The following is a 17,163-nucleotide window of genomic DNA, read 5'->3' on the forward strand; positions in this document are numbered from 1 at the left end:
GGAAAGTGGAAAAAAGCACTTTCATGTGGGCCTGATTCCTCCTCTGGAGGGAGTAGTGGTACAGGCGAGTTTGGAGGAGTTTGCTGCCCTGACTTCAAGGTTTTTTTTTTGTTTTTTTTTTTACAAGAGCTGGATCTGATCCCAGGAGAGAAACCTGATAAGACCATGAAGACACAGAAGATTACTGGTTATTCCCCTGTGTGAAAGTCAACAGGGCATAAGCAAGATCTGCGGTAGAGAGAATGGAGGAAAATGGGCAGACTTGGCTCATTTGAGAAAAGAATTTTTATGGTGCTGACTATAGAACATTGCTTTTGTCAGGGATGAACAGGAGAAATGTATCTCTAGAGATGAAGCACTTTGCAAGAGAAACCATAGAGACCACATGAAGACTCTCCTTTCACTTTTCTTATTCTTACCGTATGCCCTGTGGAGTGAAAAGCGTCTCAGCGCTCGTCCATGTAAAGAAAATTGAGCTGAGTCCACATAATGCATAACGTTGTTGCACTGTGTAAAGCATCTTTGGGGAGGAAAGTGGTTCTGTACGCTGATGACATTCATCAAAACTTGTAATGGATTCACAGAGGGAGACCGAATATGAAACTACAGGCAAGTGCATGAGAAATGAGACAGTTTAGACTGAGGTAAAAATGCTCTCCAGCTGAGAGGACACCGAGTCAAATCTGCTCTAAATCTGATGGGCACACCGGCTATCAGGGTGCTGTAGATTAACCTCCATAAAGAGAGTGATTTCACTCAAAATTAAAAAGCAAGTAGTTTCTCACTTGTGGTCTGAAATAACAGCATGCGGTAAAGGTGGTGCGATAAGTGGGGAGAGATGCATGAACAGGGAAGTTGAGGGAGGCAGACGATTGGACAGGGATGACAACCGTGTTTGAGTGATGGGTGAAGTAATTTGGCACAGCACGACCGAACAACACTGCAATGCTATATAGGCCTGCTCTCCTACAGTAAACATTCCAGGGAGTAATATGCCAACCGTCAGCCAGTTGTTGCAGAGATTGGAGGGTGAGGGCTGAGCTCAGAGGGGGGGCGACCTGTGGAGGTTAGATATCTCACTCACCCTCCCTGAGCAATAAACTAACTGGGAGGAGACGAGAGGGAGAAGGGGGGAGATGAGAAGGATGAAATAGAGGTGCTGAAACTGAGAGATAGAGGAGGAGGAGGTGGAGGAGTGAGAGGGGAAGAAAGAGGAGTTGGGAGTTTACAGGAGCAGCGGAGGAAGACGGATATGACTAAGAGAAGGAATGAAGAGTTTACGTGAGGGGTAGGACGGAGGAGCAGGGGTGTGGATGGAGCACATATAACCAGAAAACTGCACCGCAATAAAAAGAACTCATCATACACTTACGCGCCCACTATGTCAGTGTCATCCTCCTCACTGCCTCATATCCCTTAACACCAGGCATTCCAAGCTCAGGCTTATTGTGTATTCTCAGAGCACCGCTGGCTCTCTTTTTGTTTGGCATGGCTCTAATAGTGTTTTGCAAAGAATTCTTAGTGTTTGTTTGAGTCTTCTTGGGGTTTAACATGTAAACATTGGAGGTAATGGCAGCAAATCGCTGAAACAGAAGAGAAGGTTTGGCATATTTCGCCTGATATCCAGCAGGTTTTGTTACATACTCTAGTGACTCAGATCAGGGGATGTGTTGGCTGTTGTATCTGCAGCCTCCTCTCCTCTGTCAGGACAGAGGATCAAGTCTGATTCTTTTTTTCTCTTGACCCTCCTTTCTCTTTCTATAAAAATTCTGTGTCTGGTTTTCTTGTACAATCCCACAGACTTTTTAAACTTTAAGAAGTTATTTTTTTGAAACCTTTTTTTTTGCTTTTCAGACCTAAATCAAGAAGCCTAACGACATAGAACAAACTTTCCCAGATGGACTCACAGACACCAAACGTAAAAAACAACCTGAGCACCCGAGAACAGGCTTGGTGGTAGTGGTGTTTGGATCGATATGAATATATCGGTACGAACAATCCCAAACGCTTTTGTTCCAGGATCAGTTCTCCTGTTAAAAGGTCAAAATCTAAACACAGTAATCTCGAGTAAATGTTTATTTTATTACCAACAGGGACAGTACAAAGTCTGGTTGACAGCAACATCTTCTCCTTCCACCTCCATCATAATCATATGCAAATTGAGGCTCTATAAATGCATAAGGTGCCACTGACAGAGAATTGACATTGATAATGGCTGACCGCAAATGCAGTCATGTGTGCAGCTTTTTCTGTTCACAAAACAGAAATGATGCTTTATGTAATGTGTGTTAAAGAACTCTGAGGTACTTCGGCAACACCCTAAACCTTGTTAAGCATCTGAGATTTAATCACAACACAGGATATGATGAGGTTAGCCAGCAGCCGTCTAAAGAAGCGCTAAAGAAAGGTGCTGCTAGGGCGAGGCGGGCTTCACTGTCCTCTGTCACTGGCAGTCATTATCCATGTACAGAGAGCATCTAATGGCGACAGTGTTTTTGCTCGTGTGGCAGGAGGTCCCGGCATGCAAAATGTTAAACTTCTGTGCAAAGTAACTGCAACAGATTTGTATGGAAGGTGCCTTCAGTCCCTAGAAATGTCGCAGCTGTGTTGCTCTGTCACAGCGTAGTTGTCTGTGTTCGGAAACTCCAGGGTCTTATCTTTGCCCTGAACCACCGCGCTGTCCCACCCAGTGGTTCGTCCCCGTGGGGCCGGACAGGAACTCTGTTTATAGCGTAAAGGCAGCGGCACACACCCCTGCGCTGTGTGATTTTGGTCTATGGAAATATGCGCTCATCGTCAGATCAGCACTGCTTGTTCCCTGTGTGCTGTTTTAAGTGGTTGATTACAGTGACGTCGTATGTTTCATTAAACCGAGACTGACACAGCAGAGTGGATCACGGGTCGTGGCCATCGATCCAAACTGAGTTCAATCAACGGGAACAGTGTTCTATATAGATTTTTAACTGTGATGAAGCTCTAATTCTCATCCAGGCGTCATCTGAAAATCCCAGCTGAGCTGTGAGGTCGATACAGCAGTTATTTGAGGGTGCACGGAAACTGTCAGATTATTTCATCTCTGCACGCTCAAAGCTCTGAACCCCTAACCACCAGGGCTGCTCGGGCTGTGAAACTCTTCTCCATTGAACGATGTGAACTCTCAGTAAATTGTCTCAGAGACAGAGGGAAAGTAAATGTCACACCGGGGCTGAGCAGCATGCCACAGACTTCAATAAAAGGCTGTCGTAAACAATATGTGACTAGCAGGTCAGTTTTTACTAGCTCGGTGTCCGAAAACTTTATGGTCACCCTTTTGTGGCTCTGAATCGTGTTTTTTGTTTTCCCTCAGTTTGCCGCTGGAAGGCAAGAATAATGTTTGATGTTGAGGGTGAAAAGCGGGGCAGAATTAATATTTATAAGGCAAAATGTATCAGTGAGGAGTCTTTTCAAACCATTTTGAGTTGATATAAGGATTATGTTCAAGAGGATGTGTGGGTAGGGAGGGCGCACATGAAAATGTGACTTTGCTGGAAAGTATACATTTACTAGGTGGATTTTGGGTCTGTTATCAGGAACTTATGTGGAATGTTTTTTTTGGTGGAGGTGGGTGGCAAAGGAGGATTTGAAAACACCCTTTCCCACGCTACCTATGATTCATCCGTCTGTTTTCTCTCATCCTGAAACAAACAAATCAAATGATTGAAAAATAACCCTTGGTAATCCCGTCATGCCTCCGTAACTCAGTGCTTCACTTTCTGCACATTTGTTTTTCCTCTTGCTCTCCGGAGGGTATTTCCGTGATCCCATCTGTTCTTCTACTGATATTATTGCCGTCTTTCTCGCTTTTCTGCTTCATTTACTTAAGGATATACTAATTCATCATCATCTTCCTACCATCTATCATTTTCCCTCATCTTGTCTCTCGCTCCAGGCCAGCCCACACACCATTGGCATCTGCTAGCTTTGTCGTTTGATGACAATACCAGCCATTTTCTCATTTACTTCAAGGCTGTCTGGGTGTTTGGATGTGACTTTCTTAAATCTCTGTGTTGAGCGAGTGTGTTTCAAAGCATATTGTTATTAGCTTTTCCGTCATCACTTCTCCTCCCTTCTCCTCCCTTCTCCAACTGGGAGGTCTTAGTTATGATGTGTGATGGCCCTTTATTTTTGACATCAGCTCCACAACTCCACAGGACCATCCCCTCGAGTTTTTGTCCACACAGTGGTCCTCTACAGTGGGAAACAACACTTCGTTAGCGCCACAATCTAATTGGTGCAGTCGCCTAACCTTTGAGGCCCCGTTCCTCCCTACCAAACACAGCAGGTGGCGGGCTCATGCTCTAATTGTACTCCGATCTCGGCCCGTGGTGGAGGCGACAGCAGCTTCAGAATCAATCACGTCATCACACTTTCCCCCCATGGTAGTCTACCGCTGCGACGTGCTGACGGACCACCCACCGCGGTCAAGATCTTTAGTTCCCAGGAGGCAGAGCACTTCAAATGGTTGTGGAGGAGTGGAGAGAAAGTGGAAGAGATGCCCCGCTGGAGAAAAGCTGGGATAAAAGGAAGAAGGGAGTCTTTGAATATCGGTGAAGAGCAGGGTGATAAATATTCAGGCGTCTTCACTGGATCTTTGGTTTCCATATTCAGTCGATTTTCCTGAAATTCAACGACTGGGAATGTTTTTGCTTGATAAGGCCTGCTATTCAGGAACTGATCATTTCAGGTCATATTGGTGTCTTCAGTTTCAGGAGTGACTGAGACAGCATTCAGCCTGTTACTAGACACTGTACCGTCAAAATCATTTTGAAGCTGTTTTTTAAGGTAAAAAGTTGTAATGTTTCTTTCCAAATTGTTTTCCAATTCCAAATTAAAATGAAAATGTTCCTTCAGCCGCTAGTTCACACTGACACCATGCAACTGGAAGAACACAGAGTGGCTTTTATTTTTAAGCAGCCAGAGAAGACCCCGTGTATATGTTGCAGCTGACCGGCTCACGCACAGTTGCAAAGCCACGTTTATCTCGAGCAAAAGGATTAGCATCTGAGAGCCTCTACATTTTACCTCGATCATAAGGTCATCTCCCAAGTGTGTTGTAGGCACACAAAAACACAAACGGCCCAGCAGAATCAATAGCTGATTATCGGACAACAGCACACAGCCCTCCTAATCAATTTCAATTTCCCCGTTTAGGAGTTTACATATGAATTCCAGGATGCCCTTTTTCTTGCTTATGATGACAAGGATGTGACTGGTGGTCCATTATTGGATCTCTGGAATAAGTTATTAGTGATTCGTGTGACCTTTCGCCTCCAGTCGTCTTGTGCAATGGCAGCTCCGTCACATCAGCAGAGGTCGGCGGTCAATTGAGTGACGGACAGCGGCTTTCTAACGTGCACATTAGCAGTTCACAGATTCAGGGATGTGCTTGATCGCTTTGATGCTGCTCTTCATGTACTGTTTGCTTCCGTGACACTTTCCTCTGTCTTGGTGTGCTTCTTACGGAGGCATTTGATTTTGATCTGGAGCAGTGTGGACATATAGAGGTTCAGATTCAGAGAGAAACGAGGTTAGTAAGGCCTTCACTGGAGTCATGTGGACGGGCTTTGTCGGATGTAAGTACATTATCCAGGCATTGTGAGCCCCAAGCTTTGAGACTGCAACGTGAAGAGAATAAATTGCCATCTTTGTGCAATACTTCTGTCCTCCCAGCTGCTATATACACTGTAACTATAACATATGTGTACATGAAAATGTTTAATGATTTATAAGACACGGGATGTGAAACAAGTGCAGATGACACGTACATGCCATGAAGCACTTTAATTTCATCGACCAAAATATGTCTCTCCATTCATGCTTTACATAACAATCAAACCGGGAGCTGCTCTAACTTTGTGTTGACAAAAAGGCAAAGCGTACGCAGGACGTGACGTCTTTGCTCTGTGAACGTATTCTCAATGAAAATAAACGCTCACCCTGTTGAGCATCTGAGTAAAGCGCCACTCAACGACCTTCAAAGCTGAAGAGCTACTACCACAGCACGGCTGCACATTTGATTAAATGCACGATCCTGTATATTTGAACGCAGAGCACCAGAGCCCTGTAACATACAGGAGTCTCTATGTTGCCAGTTCCACACACACACAGATTCGCACATGCACACTCACTCACACACACACACAAAATCATGGCCCTAATCTCCCCAGAAGGGTGCTGCCCTCCTAACAGGAAGAGGGGTTTCAGTGATAACCTGGGGCACAGGAAGGGGCTTCATTGGATGTCATCTATTTGTGAGGCAGAGAATTAGAGTGGAATGCGGCAGCTACATCGATTTCTGACTGACACTGTACACTGTAGAGGCAGAAAGTCTGGATTAGATGGGATTGGATGGATCTTAAATGATCCTGCTGGGGAATAGCTACTGAGCAGAACCGTGGTAAACCAGTCTTCTTGTGAAATTTGGCTCCGTGTGTATTTGTGTATCTTCGTTTATGTGGCCTTGTTTGTGTTTGTGATCCGGCGATACGGGTGCTCAACTTTATTTAGACGGCGTGGCCTCTGCTCCCTCCTGACATCTAAGACAGCAAAACTGTTCTGCCACTGCCTCCCCTCTTTTAGCTGTTGCGCTTTGACTCTTCACCATTCTCCCTTTTGGCTGTCTTCCCACCAATCTTTTTTCTCAAAGGTTTGCAGTGAGACCATTTTTGCTGCATTTGTTTGAGGGTGCGATCAAATTTATTTTAGAATAAAAAGCTCTCTGTCACACACAGCTCGCCTCGTTGAGTAAAAAAGTAGAAAAATAACGCATACAATTTAATAGCTTCTAAAGGGTTGGGAATAAATTGTGTGACTTCATTCTTTTATTCTTGGCACAGTTACCCCCGTTGACCAAGGTGGTTCAGGTGCTGGTCCGGAGCCAGGGCCTGCTCTGGAACCAGCTATTTGGTTTTCCAAAGCCAAACAACTTGCTCTCCGTCAGGGAAACTGGTTCCAGAGAGGCACAAACACTTTGCTGTTCTAGGATACAAGACTGCTAAAAACCAGAGCAACTTAAGAGTCTTCTGACTGCGACACTGGCCGGAGGATCTGTCATGTTCGGACACTAATGTACGCATGCAAGGCCAGGAGCAGCACTTGTAAAGCGTCAACGTAGTCCACCTTAGTTTCTCCTAGCAATGATGGGAAATTGGAGATGTATACAGTGACTGTCTTCATGATGGCTGTGTTGCCTGTGGAAGGGCAGACAGATTTTTAAGTGGTTCATTGGTTGAACCAACTCTGAATGAGCACTAGCACCAGGCCAGAACCAGCGCATGGCTTGCTTTGATGAAAAGGGGATAGGTATACTTAGAAGTCCAGCGTGTTGAAGGATTTGGTGGGATCAAGGGGTGTGGTTGCAGACTGCAATCAAGTGAATACCTCCCTGCATCACCCTCACCTACCTTTTTTGTTCCGGGAACCTGAGGAGACATGGTGGACACAATCAATTCTTATTTTCAAGTGATTATACACTACAGAAAACATAATTATGACATCAAAGTTTTAAAATGGCATAAAATCATTTCCAGCCACACAACATTAACATCACCTTAAAACGTTTTTGTGCCGGCTGTCAAAGCAAACAATTGCCTGTTTACACAGCCAGTAAACACAGACCAACATTATCATTCATTTGTAGTCACAATTCTTGTCAATCTTTCTCCTCTTAGCTCTGTTATTGTTTCCACCAGCTCCTGATGGAATTGTCTGGCTCTTTAGCTCTCAAACGCTCCACCTGTTCAGTGCCAGGCAGGTAGCGTACATTGTGTTTATCAAGAGTGGCTGTCTGCTTTGACTGGAAAACGAGGTTGATGAGAGCGGTGAGAGTGAAAACAGGAAAGTGGCCAATAAACCAAAACAGTGAGCTAAAAGATGCTAAAGTGTTCTGTGGCTTTGTCACCACGAGACCCCTTTCACATTACACATCGTCATTGGACCTTTAGTTAATGTAAGAATATTGTGCAGCTGTAAAAGATTTGGGTAAAATAAAAAACTCTTAGTCCAATTTGAAGGCCAGGAAGGCTGAGTCAGTAACAACAATACTGACATGAACAATTTGTCACTGCAGTCAGGAAAGTCAACCAAGGCCATGATGGAGAGGACAGAGAGAGAGCAGGTTTCTGACTCCGCTGACCTGTACGTAATGTTTCACCCTGATGTTTCCCTTAGCTCCATGTTATCCTTGATTTCACACTGTTTATATAATCTGGTGTCAAATTAGATCCCTCAACCTTTTTCTTATCTCTCCTTCAGTCTCTCAACTTTGATCCTCACTGGAAATTAATGGTTGCTGTCTCTCTTCATTTCCTCTTCCTTCCCTCATGTTTTCCTCTCTGCTCTGATGACTTTTTAATAATTTATTTCCCCCCATTTTTTGCCTCTGTCCTCTGGATGAAAGTATTAGCATCTTTACTGCCACTCTTTCCTAAATAAGTGAACTTTACTCCTCTCTCCTCCTCTTTTTTGCCTGAGGGATTGGAAATGTTACAGTCTTACCCCTGTAATGGTCCTAATCCTCTTATCTTAGTAATGTAGCCCGACGTTAACCCCAAGATGTCTTGCCTAAAGCGCCATACATATGTTAATAAGTGTCTGTTTTTGTCGATCACAGTCTCGGAGTTTGCTTACACAAAGTCAAAATGTCAAAACCCTTGGTGATCCAAACTTGTCGAACACGTTTCATCTTTTTTTTTCCCCCCTCTTCTAATCTCAGCTTCCGCTCATTGTTGAATTAGTTCTGCTTGTCAAATGTGGCAAGTTAATTTCACATCCCTCACTGCAGAGCCCTCAAATAGTATATATCTGTTGGCATACATCAAAAATGCTGTTTAAGGCCCTCAAGTATGCAAATATTTTTAATTACCTAAGCACACTTCAAAGTCTTCCTCCTATGAATATGCAACATTGAATTGTATTTTCTTCTTTTTTTCCCCCCACCTGACAGCCATCTGTCTGCGTGTCTTTGATGCACGCCACATGTCTGCCCTGCTGTTCAAAATGCCAAAGCACCCTCACAATTGCACAAACACTTCCACATATAGATTTAATATATGGAATGCATTTTAATTTCTTCCCTGCACCTGTTCAACACGAGCCCCTATGGACCGCAGCCTCTCGAAACATATTACAACCTCTATTTATAAACCCCATTCAAAGGATTTCACCTTTGTTCTATAGTAGGGACTGCATAATGTATTCCTCTAAAGGCTGATTGTATTCAAATGAACTGTTATAGGCTTCAGTAGTTTAAATAGGAGCTATCAAGGGAAGGTGTTGTTCATTGATTAAAATGCATGAATAATGTGTGCAGATGATTATATCTGCCCTGTCTTGACACGCAGCCACCTTACCATCCCAAACTTCACTTTACCTTCTTTTTCTTTTCTTTTTATCATAATAGCCGTGTTTTCAATACTCCAGACCTGGACAGCTAAAAAATTCCACAAGTAAAGCTCTGTTCACTTGCCCCCCTGCCCTCACTTTCTTTCTATTAACTCTCCCAGACATCTCTTTTTTATTCCTCTGATTCTGTCATCTTGCCCTTGCACTGGGCCAATTTTCTTACTGCCATCAATTCAGCCTTTTTCTTACTTTTGAATACTTCTTTTACTGCAGAAGTTCTGAATCACTCCTCTCTCTACCATACTCTCTGCCCATACAGGCCCCAGGAAGTGGGTGTGTAGTGTGTCAAGTTAGTTTAAGGGGGAGAGGGAGGGGGAGAGAGAGGTAGAGAGAGGAGGGGAAAGGGAGGATACTGATCAAAATAATAAACAGCTGTGTGAAAGAGTGGGGCCAGTGGCCAGAGAGGAAGAGAGCAACGGAGGGAGAAGAGAGAGAGGGATGTGGAGACCAGCCTGGGAGTTTATGCAGCACCCGGGGGAACGAAAAGCCAAAGTAGGAACTTTTTAAGAAGTTTCCACTCCCTGAGGGGCGGGGGGATAAAGAAGAGCATGGCAAACAGATCGACCTCTCCGTCCTCTCAACAGGCGACAAGATAATCGGCAAAGCTTTGGACCCAAGGAGGCCGGCGAGTCAGTCTACCTACCGAGGACCGAGAGTCTTGAGGCAGCTCCCTGCGAACACGTGGCTCCAGAAAAAGAAGAAGGCATTCTTTGACTAAGTGGCCCGGTCATGGCAGTGATTAGCAGGGTGTGATAGAGCGAGACCAGAGCGGGGCTAGAGACCTGAGGGGCGGTTTGTAAGGCAGACACTGAGGTGACTCTGTCTCTTCGAGCCTGCTACCTTCAGTCAGGGGAGCGAGAGGGCAAACCATGTGCCTCTTTGTGCCGCCGTCTGTCCTCATGACTTGTGTGGGGTAGTGTGGCTGGCCGGGATAGAGTGCTTTTTTATCAGAGTAATTGAGAACAAATGCCCCGGCCCTGCCCTGGGTCGGACCGCCGGACGTCGTGTAAACGGCTCCCTTCATCCCCGGAGGGGAAGTGGAGGAAGGGAAGCATAGCAAAGTTGAGGGAGACAGCCACACCTGTCCTCGTCCATTCTGATGTTTACATCAGCCTACCCGTCCCTAAAAGACACGAACTGTTATCTCCACTTTGCAGACCTCCACCCAGTATTTGTTGGATTTCCCTCCCAGTTTCAGTGCCCAACTTTTGGCTGGAGGAACTCTGCTGCCAGCCTCCAGCCTCTACTTTGTCAAACCTCCAGTGGCACCAATCGTTCTCTTAATCCCGGTCCCAGCTCTGAAGCATGACTGCAGGGTAGCTGTCATCCCCCCGTTTGGCTCGGCTGCCTTTCCCAAGAGGATGCTACGAACATGTGGTGGGATTGGGCGAATACACACACCGGCATGCATGCATAAGTGCTGCCACGGGGTGTGTGGAGTGTGTAAATTGCTTGTTTTGGGACGGCGACCTGGATTTGACCCTCTTGTGTTTGAATTTTATACAAAAGTCGGGCATCTTCGGGTTTGGATTCAAGATTGTTCCTACTTTGGATTTACTACTCATCAGAGGCCTGACCTTGACCACGGGAGGACTTACCTACCTGTCCTGAGACCTTGCTGATCATCCACCTGTATAAAAGAGAAGATGTAGGCACTGCAGGGAGTGGGAGGAGTCCATTTCACACACTCCAGTATGATTGGCTTGAATTTCAGCTTGCAGGAGCTGCTAAGAAAGCTCGAACAGGTACTTGATTATAGGATACAGTTTTGTTTGCGGCTTGGTCTTGTTCATGCAGTGGCTTTTTAATGCAGCCTTTAAACAGCATGAATCCAAATACAGTCGCCATTCATTCCCCATCTTCGCCTGTGTTTGTAGTTGTGGACCTAATTTGGGCCGCTTTATGAGGTCTGAGTACTCATTATTGGACTCATTAAAATGGAATAATCGGTTCTGGCCTGCTTTGCTAGTTATTAGAGAGCCCTACCAAGCAGAGAGAAAATTAGTATAGAATGAGACTGAGAGCCTTGAATTAGGCTTAATTTGTCAAAGCAAACCTTTACAGTAATTGTGTCAAGGGCTAAAGACAAACATGGCTAAGCCCAGTAAGGGTCATTGTTGTTTGAAATCCTTATTCTAAGAAAAATGATCATCAAAAGGGACAGCATGTTTGTGGGTATTTTGCTCTCGCTCCAGCTTAACTGTGTGTGTAATGCTTTCATCCTCCATAGAACATTTAGTAGCAGTTGTAACTTCAGTTTCCATGGGATACTCTGTCACATCCCATCTATGCTCCAACCAGACAACCACCAAGAAATCTGTATCACTCATTAGAGTGTGCATGAAACCCAGAGCCCATTAACCTTTCTGCTGCATTTCCACCCACATAAAGTGTGTGTGTGTGTGTGTGTGTGCGTGTGTGTGTGTGTGTGTGTGGTAGCGGGTCAGAGAAGCAGTGGTTCAGTTGAGTCATTAGCTCTCCGTTTGTGTTATGTATGAATGTATGTATGCATGTTTTATGCTTACATACATCTGTTGTGTACACCGATGTCTGTCACTTGCCTCCCATAAATGCATTGTCACTGTCTTCCGTGTCTTCACAATTAGCCTGGAGCTAATGGTAACTTGGCTTTGTGTGTGTGAATGTGTGCATATAGGTGTACGGACATGAAAGAGCTCAGTTTGAGTTTGCAAGACGAGAAAACCCATATTGACTTAATTTTTTCAGTAAACCATAAATAAAACATAAATTAGTGGCAAATGGAGGAAATCTGTCGCTGACACGATGACCTGTGGCACTAAAATGTTCTTTTTGTAGTTTGGGTGTATGTGAGAGCGAAAGACCGAGAGAAAGAAAGTGATCCGTCACCCCAATTAAGCACCTCAGGATAAACATTGACATGAATAAACCACTGGCTCGGAGTAGTAGTTCAGTGGATGAAATGAATTTAAAAAGGCAGCTTTGTAATTGAATACATGTGCCTCTGTATGCCCACACAGTTGGTGCCTTCTGTGCTGCGTATGTGTGCCGTCAGTGTTACCTTCAGTGGAAGGAGAAGTGATAAAGAAAAGGAAAAGGGAAGCACTTGGGTAATGACTTGAAACACGGCCAGCTGGCTAAGTGACAGATTGACTCGCTGTCTTTCACTCTTTGTCCATCGTTCTGTCTGTATTTTTCCGTCTCTCTCTCTCTCTCTCTCTGTTTCTGTCCCACTGTCTCGCTCACTTTCCCTCTCCTGCGACCTTTAAAGAGGCATTTGATTCGTGTCAAAAAGCCAGCGGGTGATTATCCTTTCAGATCACAGTGAAGGGATTTGCTTCAGCCTTTGTGAAATGTCTATTGGCATTCAGTAAATTACAGCACTGTGCCACGGAACGCCTGCAGTAATTGATAGTTGTTTTGTGTGTAGTGTGGTTCTGCTGTAGCTGCACTGGGTTTTGCCTGAACTGTATCTAGAGTGGCAGAGCTGTCGTCACAGGTTCCACTTATTGCACGACATGTTGTCATGTGCACCCGATACACAGGTCAGTTCAATACAGTTCAAAGGACCTTTATTGGCATGGAAAACAGATGTTTAGCCAAAGTGGGGAAAAGAAACAAAAAAGAAAACTAAATAGACACAAGAATTTTGATTTTGTTGTTGTTGTTCCGTGGCACAGTGCTGTAATATATACAAATGTATATGTATACATACATTTTTGAATAACAAAATTATATTATATACGAACTTTGTATTGTATTAGTATATTGAGTGCAGCTAGTCTGTCACTGGTTCTCTATATGTGTCTCCCATTTGTTGTCTCACGATTTTAATCCCCTCCCGCTGTCTGTGTTGGTGTGTGTGTGTGTATGTGATAACGATAATATTACGCGAGTTGTCTACTTGAGGATGTAACTATTTGTGACGTGCGTGATTTGGCTGCTGACATTTTCCAGGCACATTCATCTGGTGCACTGTATCTAATATATGAACATTTTTTAATTTCGAATTCTGCCGCTTAATATACAGATTTGTGATGGCTGACAAAAGACTTTTGCTAACTGTTACAATTTGAATAATGCGAGACTGTAATGAACCCATCCGGCAACAATTATTGCATTTTCCTAGATAGGGCAGTTTTACAGTAATTGTAAAATGAAACTTGGCAGATTGCATAATATCCAATCTGTTATGCCACAATGAGAAAGATACACAACAACTTCAGGCTTCTGACGACGGGTCATTTCACACACAGTGGATGAAATAAGTTTTTTTTATTGCTGTGCCGTTGCAGGCTATAGGTCTCATTACGCTGCTCTTATCGACACTCATTGTGTCCCATTTGCAAATCTGTCTCGTCGCTCCGGGCGGCGTTACCCTCATCCATATGGTATTGGAGTCTTTGCTTTATCTGCAGTTCAAACGTGATGAATTGAGGGGAGTCCCAGTTGAGACAGAGAGAGCAGAAAATGGAGCAGTTTTACACATCTAAAAATAAAACATTTGACAGGATCCTCTGCTTGCGTCAGCCCCCCTTGTGGTTCCACCCGCACACATAAACACTCACACACATACCCTTTGAGATGTGGTTGTGTAATCGTGCTGCCTTGTTAAGGACACTCATGCATGCACACATACGCATGGGAAAATCGTGCTTCGTCACTGTATTGAGTCTAGTGGCCCCTTGCAGCCACACACGCACATATACACACAGCATTTTCGGAGTAGCATTGCAGTTCATTTGTATATCAAGCTGTATCCCATCGTAAAATTAGCAAAGCCTGCTTTGGCGTAGCCCTGCTCCAACCTAATGCAGCATTAGTATGGATGCAGACATTGCTCAGGGGCTTGCTCCTGGGTGAGGTGAGCCTTCGAAGTCAGAGAAAGAATAGACGGTAAAATCTTTCTCATGAAACAGTCAAAAAGTACCTTTAGGACATTGCATGAAAATATAACTTTTCTGCCCTCTAGAAACGTAGAGTGCAGTATGCCGTGAACTCCCTCAAGATTACTCCTTGTGACAAAATCCATCGTTATTTCGCTTCATGAATAATCAGCTCTGACAGCCTAGAAGACTGTGACTTCCAATTGCGGGTGATTTTGATATGACCTCGCCTCAGTGCTGTGCTTGACTGTGCATTAGTCGAAGAACTTTAGTTTTCCAGGAGAAATGGTCATTCATGACAGCTTTTCTTCACCTTCTTTGTATTTCTAGGACATCCAGGCTGAGATCGACGCCCACAATGACATCTACAAGAGTGTGGACGGGAACAAGTCGAAGATGGTCAAGGCTCTGGGCAGCTCAGAGGAAGCCGTGTTCCTCCAACACAGACTGGATGACATGAATCAACGCTGGAGTGACCTGAAGGCCAAATCAGCCAACATCCGGTCAGTTAACCTTTATCCAACACCTACAAACAGAAATATGTGTCCTTCCTCCACTGTTTATAGTCATGGAGCTCACATTGCAGTTTTCTGCTCTTTTGCTGCTGCATCTTGGCAGAGGGTTTCCATCGTGGCAGAGGTTCAAGTAGGTCTCTGCCTTACTATTAAAATCAACCAGTAGCTCACACATTGCGGAAGAGAATTATCACACATCAAATAAATGGATTTTTGACACTGATGCTGATAGCTGTGTGTAAAAAAAATCAGACTGATATTCTATATATATTGTATGTTTATAGAATATATACATAAATACACATTTTGTGCAATGATCCCTCAGACACAAACCTATGTAATGGGGGCAGGAAATTTGCATTTTAAAGGGTAACTACAGAAGAAGCTGCTTCCAGTGACTTTGCTTCCAGTGACTTCACTCATGCGATAAGATGCATTATGGGCAATGTAGGCTCCAAGTTTAGAAAAAGCAATCCGGTGGTCTACATTCCACTCACATAATGCTGTTGGACTCATAATGGACAGATTAAAGATGGCCGAACCAGATATACCACCTTTTTTTTTCTTCCACACATTCTTCTTCCTTTTCAAAACCCGGTGCCGACATTACCCACAACGCTACTTAGCCACTGAATGACATTATTGGAGGTAGTTTATCAGATTACATGAAGCTTCCACTGGAGCCATGAAGCGCTTTATATTAATTTGTTTTCATATGCAGAAGTGCCCAAAACCTGCAAACACACTTAAATGTCTGAAATTGGTGGAGTTACCCTTTAACCCTTACCCTTTAACAGTAAACTTCCCTGGTAATTTGATAATTATAGGTTACACCAAGCATCTTTTTCTTCCTTATGTTGTTTAAAAATTACATACATTTTCATAGTGGTGCAAAGAGGACAGAGAGAACAGATACGTTGTAATAGGCTGATATTGGCTGAGCAAAACATCGGTTAGGCTCTTCAAATATGAAAACAATACCACACAAAGAAAACTCAAGCACCCAAGGTTGCAAGCACTCATTGCTATTTCTGAAGAGGACGTGCTTTCTCTCCACTTGGCAAAAGCGCATTAAGAACAGATCAAGAGTTAGGCTGAGCTCAGGGCTACATTCTGTTAACTAAATCAATATGCCGAACTCTGCCCTGACTTAATGTCTTTTTCCTTTACCAGTGACTGGAGCAAACATAGTCCATTTCACGGTGGAACATGACTCCCAAGTCTTAGATTTATGAAAAGCCACACATGATGTACAGCATGTTGTGGAGGATCCATGTGGGTTGTTGTCAGCTGCAGGGATACAGGAACTCCTGTGCTCCACAGGGATGAAATTCACCTCCAAAATGTCCTGAGAGACACCACAGCGACACATAAACTTCTGAGGGCAGGGACGGTGTGGCATAAGCCACAGCTTTGGCATAAATAAAAAAGATTGGTGATGGGTGAAGAAAGTGAAGGTGGAAGCGGAGTTGACAGGGCCAGATGGAGATGTTCAAAGAGGAAAAGGGAAGAGGAGCAGCACAGGAGCACAACAAAGCGACAGGGGCAGGGGGAAAGGTTAGAGAGGCTGTGGGAGAAACCGGAGGAACTTAAAAGAAAAGATGCAGGGAAAGATTCTGCAGTGAGGAGAGTTTGTTTTGAGCGGAAAATAAATGGGCATGAGTCAAGGTCAAGCGCTGCAGACATAATAGGCTGAACTCGTTCCGCAGGAAAACAAGCGAGGGAAAAATAGACAGCGGGAGATCACTCTGTTTGTGCGCGAGTTGAGTGAGTAGGTGGAGGGACCGTGTGTGTTGATTGTATGCAGCCCATTATGCCTTAATTGGAGTACATGTGTAATTACGGCTAACTCTGGGAGCGGAGATAGGAGCGCTTTCTGCGCAGTGATCAGATGCATTATGCCTAGAGGAGAGGCGAAAAACAAAAGTGCTTATCAACACATATTACATTCATGCAGCCACCCACACAGCAATCAACTGCGTTCCCTTTCAACAGATGACATCTTCTCCAGAAGGGCTGCAACCCCTCTCACTAGTGGTCAGATGAGGTTTTTACATGATTTTGTAGTCATCAGGCTTGTAAGTAGTTTAGTAGTTTCATCATTTATGTTCGAATAAGCTTTTATGTAACCAGTTTCCTAAAAATGATGAACACATGTGGTTTAACTTCTGTTTAAATCACACAAATCAGCATTAAATAAATGCCAAGTCTCTATTTATGTTAGTGCAAACCAATCAGTCCATGTATGGCACAATATGTGTCACCTGAAGAGATACTTGGATGTGTCAGTCCAACACTGTTTATGTGGCAATGCTTAGAGCTGAAAATGCATGCAGTATAAT

General features: G+C 44.2%; 1 protein-coding gene across 7 annotated transcripts in view; it reads left to right on the plus strand.

Annotated features, from left to right (window-relative positions):
- utrn (utrophin) overlaps positions 1-17,163 on the plus strand; it is a 185,651-nt gene that overhangs the window by 92,829 nt on the left and 75,659 nt on the right. For 6 of the 7 annotated variants that reach the window (XM_037085455.1, XM_037085454.1, XM_037085459.1 and 3 more), the window contains one exon: positions 14,637-14,809. In XM_037085455.1, coding sequence (XP_036941350.1) covers positions 14,637-14,809 — 173 coding nt within the window. Of the gene's footprint in view, positions 1-10,955; positions 11,187-14,636; positions 14,810-17,163 lie in introns of those variants that run through there. The other variant, XM_037085461.1, reaches the window with a different exon arrangement.

This window comes from Acanthopagrus latus, chromosome 22 (genome assembly GCF_904848185.1).
Source record: "Acanthopagrus latus isolate v.2019 chromosome 22, fAcaLat1.1, whole genome shotgun sequence".
In the NCBI taxonomy this organism is placed as follows: Eukaryota; Metazoa; Chordata; class Actinopteri; order Spariformes; family Sparidae; genus Acanthopagrus; species Acanthopagrus latus.